The sequence below is a fragment of the Girardinichthys multiradiatus genome, chromosome X, assembly GCF_021462225.1.
Source record: "Girardinichthys multiradiatus isolate DD_20200921_A chromosome X, DD_fGirMul_XY1, whole genome shotgun sequence".
NCBI classification, from domain to species: domain Eukaryota; kingdom Metazoa; phylum Chordata; class Actinopteri; order Cyprinodontiformes; family Goodeidae; genus Girardinichthys; species Girardinichthys multiradiatus.
In genome coordinates, this window is record NC_061817.1 from 18,571,368 (window position 1) to 18,578,016 (window position 6,649).

Below are 6,649 nucleotides of genomic sequence, written 5' to 3' on the forward strand. Positions count from 1 at the left end.
GAAACACAGAAGGAAGCTGTTCATAAGTAGAAAATTTACATTGCTATGGTTGCCATTGGTTTACAAACCTTCATAAGGACTTAGTTTATACTTTTCATTGTAACATTCACTACATTCTGTTTGTGTACAGGCATGTTTGATGCTGAACTCTGGTTGCTAGGCCATCTGCCACTTCCCCAGTCGAAATATCTACTTCAGGGGGCGTTCTTGTTCCTTTTCTGACTAGAAATCTGAATCTGAGTACTAAGTACCATAAGTATGAATTTGCAAACGTTTGGGGTGCAACTAATCCAATGCATATCTAGCTCCAAGCACATCTGCGTTGTTTAAAATAAAACGACCCAAGTGCACAAATCAGTCGAAATCCCACAGTGTAGTGCGTTTGGCGCCATCTGCTGGAGACATTTTGCTCACACGAGCAGAATAAATCTTGCAGCGTATTTCTAACGCATATCGGATACGTAGAAATAAACAGCCTAGAAGGCATCTTTTAGGAACTCATTAATTATGAAATAAAAAAAAAAAAAAGATAATAATTAGTATATTGTTTAAATATAAAATTGTGCATAGGTTTTTGTTTAAAAAGATAAAATTAATTTAATTTAATAATAAATTCCATTTAATATGCATTTTTCCAGACTTTTTTTTTAATTCATATATTTGTTCATGGTACATTAATTTTACATTTTAAGACGGTCTGCCTAATATCTCCTTCCCGTCTCCACCGACTTTGCCAGCTAAGGGTTAAGGCTGCTGCAGCTGTCTGGTCAGTTCTTTATGAAACAAAAAAACTGTTGGTGGACGTTTTTTTTTTTTTTTTTAATTAAGTTGATCATGACTGTAACTCAGCTGGTGTTTGTTGTCCGAGCAGACAGACCACTGTAATTCATGTAGCCATTACTAGACGGGAGTTCACACAGCGCCGTCAGCCCCAAACTGGACCCTTTCTGCAAGCGTGGAACAACAACTGAACCTGAAAACTCTGCAGATCTGGAACAAATCTGGGACGATACGCTACATCTGAGTGGCTTCGAGATAAATTAAAGATATTCCGGTCAGGTTTATCATCTTTGAAGTTTTGCTAAAACCATTGAAGTTTCAAAATTTTTGCGTTCTCCCCACTCCGCCCGTCTATCGAGATGTGGTGGATGCTGTTTCCCCGATGGATTTGGTTTGTTCTTGGACATTGCTGGACTGCATTCCTACATATGGACTGCCGTGTGACAGCGATGCCTATGATGTCCGTGGCAAAGGTGGTGTACTCTCACGCAGGTCTGTGCCCCAATGAACTGAACCCCAACCTGTGGGTGGATGCGATGAGCACCTGCATGCGGGAGTGCGAATCCGACCAGGTGAGCGCACCTTGCAGAAACTCTACCCTGCTGATTGTTTAAGGTGGATGTTGTAGTGATTTCAGAGTGCAATGATTGCCACAATAAGAAAGGGTTTCTAGGCATTATTAGAACAGAAAACAAGCTTCCATCAAAATTTTCAGGGATAAAGCAATGTGAAGGTAAAGCAAATGCATAATGCAAATTACATGTTTCTCCCCCATATTCTGATCACAAAACGTAAAAATAAATAATATTTTAAGCTTTATCTAACAAGGCTATCGTGCTTAAAGCTGCTAAATTACTGTGTATCATTTCAAAATAAGTCCTTTTTCATTTTGCACCGTGAAGGTGCTTCTTTTAGTTGAAATAAAATTACTAAATAATAGACTGATTACGCCAGTTGTAATGAACCTTACTACTCCTCATACAGCTGATCAAAAGTAAAATACTATTTCAAATATGTTTCAAGAAACATCACAATTGTTATATATCAAGTAAATGACGAAATATTATCAGCGCCCTTCCAATGAATTGACATCACTGGCAAATATGTCAATTATTGGCTCCCTTGCTGTATATAATACTTTGTGCACCCTACTTTTACGACAGTACTTCTATTACGTTCCACAAGGTTGGTGTATAGAGAGAGATCTTTAAATAATCCTCCTTGGACAATATCTCTGGGTCCAGACTCCGGTCTCTTCTCTTTAGCTAATCCCAGAACCCCTGAACTTGAACATCTGTCTACACAAAAGAACAACTGGAAGTAATACAACCATCCACATATTTATAAATATATGTTTATACTAATTAAAAGTTCTGAGACACTGATCAAAAACACATTATCACAGTTTACAATTATATTATTGGAATTTAAGGGTGCCAATGAGTGTGGGTACCGTCCCCAGTCAACTATGTCCTTAAATTAAAGACTTTATTTATAAATTTTTTAGAATGAGATTATACCACTGCAATTAAAGATCAGTTTATTTGTATGCCTTTTCCACATCATTATCAGTGGTGCCAACACATAAGCATCCAAAACACATGTTTTCTTTTCTTAACTTCAGGACTGTGAGGCATTTGAGAAGTGCTGCCCTAATGTTTGTGGCAACAAGAGCTGTGTGGCGGCACGTTATATAGACATCAAGGGCAACAAAGGCCCCATTGGAATGCCAAAGGGCGCCACCTGTGACAAGTTCATGTGCACTCAGCAAGGCTCCGAGTGCGACATCTGGGATGGCCAGCCTGTTTGTAAGTGCAGAGACCGGTGTGAGCGGGAGCCCCACTTCACGTGTGCATCTGACGGCATGACTTATTATAACAAGTGCTACATGGACGCAGAGGCCTGCTCCAAGGGTGTCTCAATCACTGAGGTCACCTGCAGGTAACATGTTAAGTATTTCAAATGTCTATTTGTCTGGTTCATAAGATAAAGTTGTTTTGCTTCTATCATCAAAATCCAAGCAATTGTCGTGCCTTTTCACTGCAAAATAACCTTGCTAAAGTTTTCTTACCACTTTAACTTCTCCACATTTTGTCACATTGCAGTCACAAATTTCTGTGTATTTTGCAGTGGTGTTGGGTCACAGAGCAACAAAAAGAGTATAATAGCTCATAGTTTTCAGAAGATTTGATCAAAACTAGAAATGTGTAAAGTGTGGCAGGCTTGTGTCGTCAGCTCCCTTAATATGATACACCTAAATAAAATCCAGTTCAACCAACTGCCTTCAGAAATCAAGTAATTTCTTAATAGAGTCCAGCTGTGTGTAATAAATACAGCTGGTTTGTGAAGGCCTCAGAGGTTTCAGGGAAAACATTTCATCATAAACACTGGCTTCGGTCAGAGGTTTCTTGGGGTCTACTGCAACACAGACCTCTACAGGGGATCCTTCCTGCCCACTGCCATAACCATCAGTGTGTGGCCTTTGTTTGAAGTAAATTTTAGGTCCACCTTAACTGACTGGCCAGCCAAGGAGACCGATATTCAAAGAAGCAGCCATGAGGACCATGGTAACACTGGGGGAGCTGAAGAGATCCACAGCTCATGTAGGAGAGCCTGTTTATAGGATAATTATCACTCATGCAACCTATAAAACTGGCCTATTAGAAGAGTGGCAAGAAGAGAGCCCTCTCTCACCATCCTCATGGTAACACATAGTGGTGGTAGCATCATGCTGTGGGGCTGCATTCTTTAACAGTGATAGGAAACATCTCAGTTTTGATTGGGAAGTGGATGAAGCTAAATACAGGGCATTACAAGAAACAAACTTGCTAAAGCTTGCAACAGACATTAGACTGGGGAGGAGGTTAACCTACAACCCTAATCATACAGCCAGAGCTACAGTGGAATGGTTCAGATCAAAGATCAAAGCGTATTCATGTGTTAGGCACGACTTGTAATCTGCAGTATATGGGCATTCTTCATTCAGCCTGACAAAGCTAAAACTATTTTGCGAAGAGGAATGATCAAAACCTTCAGTCTCTGAATGTTCAAAGCTGGTAGAGATATACTTCAGAAGACCTGAATATGTAATTGCATTAAAAGGGCTTCTACAAAGTATAGGCTACAAATGCATGCCACATGTTTTCTGTCATTTTAATTTATGAACATTTGAAAACCATGTATCCTTTTAATTTCATTACCTAATTATGCACTGGTTTGTTTTGGTCTATTACTCAAAATCCCAACAAAACTTCAATTAATTGTTGTAATTTCACAAAACACAAAGTTCAAGGGGCATGGATACTTCTCCAAGGCACTTTAAATATATTCTCTGTATTGTTTGCCATTTAGCACTGACTTACTATCTCATTTAATCTACCAACAGGTATCACCTGTTCTGGCCAAACACGAGTCCAATCCCTGTGGAGACCACATTACATCCCACTACCGCCCTTCAGACCACCATCCCAACTGATATTCAACTTCCTGCCATACACAACGCTCCCATTAAACAGACTGTGCTGGTGGGTGAGACGGCCAGCTTCCTGTGTGAGGTGTCCGGTAAGCCACAACCAGAAATCACCTGGGAGAAACAACTGAAGGGCAAGGACAATATTATAATGAGACCCAATCATGTACAAGGTAACATTGTGGTGACCAATATTGGCCAGCTGGTCATATACAATGCCCAACTTCAGGATGCCGGAATCTACACATGCACTGCGAGAAATGTCGGGGGAAGTGTGTCATCACACTTTCCCTTGGCAGTGATCAAGAGTGACCTGAGGGGTAAAAATGCAGAAGGGAATAATACTAACCTCCCATTCCCAGCAGCAGAGTGTCTCAAGAGTCCTGACACTGATGACTGCGGAGAAGAAAGCATAAGCTGGTACTACGAGCCGAAGAGGAACAACTGCTTTACCTTTACCTACAGCCAGTGTAATAAAAACCTAAACCATTTTGATACCTATGAAGTATGCATGGTGTCCTGTGGGGGGGAGCTAGCTGCCCCTTGCAGCCTGCCAAACCTACAGGGGCCTTGCAAGGCATATGAGCCCCGCTGGGCATACAGCAGCACCCTTAAAAAGTGCCAGTCCTTTGTGTATGGAGGCTGTGGCGGCAATGAGAACAACTTTGAGTCTAAAGAGGCCTGTGAAGAGATGTGTCCCTTTCCAAAAAACCACAACTGCAAAGTGTGCAAGCCTCGAGGCAAAATGGTCTCCAGCTTCTGCAAGAGCGACTTCGTGATCCTCGGCCGCATGACTGAGCTGATGGAAGAGCAAGAGTCAGGGCATGCGTTGGTAACCGTAGAGGAGATCTTGAAGGATGAGAAGATGGGTCTAAGGTTCTTTGGCAAGGAACCGCTGGAAGTCACCCTTCTGAACATGGACTGGAACTGCCCCTGTCCTAACATCACCATATCCGATGGGCAGGTGATCGTCATGGGGGACGTGCACAATGGGATGGCCATCCTGCAGCCCGACAGCTTTGTAGGCTCCTCCAGCACTCGCAGAATCAGAAAGCTGCGGGAGGTTATCCAGAAGAAAACCTGCGATTTCCTCAAAGATTTCTCTGCAGCATGATATCATACCAGCAATACAGCTCAACTGTGTTTATTTTCAGATTACTTAAAGCTCCTGTGACCTCACCAGTCTGACTGACAGCCAGTTTTCTTGCATTTCACGTTGTTTTGTTTTTTGTTTTCCATTCTTCTCAAAAGATCTTAGAAAAACTGTTATAAAAAATTGCTCTGAGCAAAGTATTTAATATTTTACCTTAACAAATCTTATCTTTTATACACTAATATTATTTGTTTAGTAATATTGTTAATACAATTAGTATGTGTCTTTTTATGATGGGTATCTTAGGTTCCCATTGTGTCTTTATCGCTTAAAGGGATAGTGTGGGTTTATTCAATTAGGGTGCTGCGGAGAGGTTAAGAACAGTGATTATCTTATCTACAGTAAATAGCTTTCTAAATATGATTTAAGAATTCATAAAATAGTATTTCCTGCAATTAATGTTTTGAGGTTGGAATTTCTATGGAAAATTGGGGCTTTTAGAGTTATAAGATAATGACTGCTCATAACATCTTCACAAAACAGCCAAACTATCCACTTAAGGGGATAGTTAAGGATTTTTGAAATGAGGACCTGATAGGGTCATTATCAAATAATATCTTACTTGCAGATGATAGCTCTGTTGGTGTCTTCATTCAGTTTAAATCTAGATAAGTAAACTCTGAAGGCTGCAGCTAATGCCTTGTCTACACCAAAGTGTGCTTCTACTGTCTTAAAGCAGTTCTGTTTATTAATATAATCATTGGAGTTTATGGAAGGGCTATTTAATGAATAGTTAACCATAATGACATTTGCATTGAACAGCAGAAAACTCGTAGTATCTTAATTTAGGCCTTCTACTAGTCCCAGTGGCTAACGATAGCAGCTTATACTAGCAGCTATTTTATAAATCAGGCTGCTCAGTGGCACAGTTGGTAGCACTGTTGCCTTGCATTGAAAAGGTCCTGGGTTCAACCCTGTCATAGGGTCTTTGTGCATGGAGTTTGCATGTTCTCCCTGTGTATGCATGGGTTCTCTTTGGCTTCTCCGCCTTCTTCCCACAGTCCAAAATCATGACTGTTAGGTTAATTGGCCTCTCTAAATTGTCCTTCGGTATGAATGGGTGTGTGTATGGTTGTGTGTCTCTGTGTTGCTGTGCATAAACTGGCAACCTGTCCACATGTTGTGCTCACTTGAACTGTTCTAATATTTATACGTTTTACTTTCATATCCAACAGTTACTCTGACCAAAAAAAATGTAAATGTTGTGTTTTTAGTGTGTGTTTCACACAGGAAGATCACTGGTGATG

The 6,649-nt window shown here is 40.6% G+C and overlaps 1 protein-coding gene across 1 annotated transcript; it reads left to right on the forward strand.

The window, feature by feature from the left end:
* Nucleotides 1–790: 790 nt before the first annotated feature.
* LOC124862458 (WAP, Kazal, immunoglobulin, Kunitz and NTR domain-containing protein 2-like) lies at nucleotides 791–6,360 on the forward strand. Its single transcript, XM_047356376.1, has 3 exons — nucleotides 791–1,352; nucleotides 2,405–2,721; nucleotides 4,166–6,360. Exons 1-3 carry the CDS (start codon nucleotides 1,140–1,142, stop codon nucleotides 5,361–5,363), a joined length of 1,728 nt encoding a protein of 575 aa, XP_047212332.1. The 5' UTR covers nucleotides 791–1,139; the 3' UTR covers nucleotides 5,364–6,360.
* The last annotated feature ends 289 nt before the right edge of the window (nucleotides 6,361–6,649 follow it).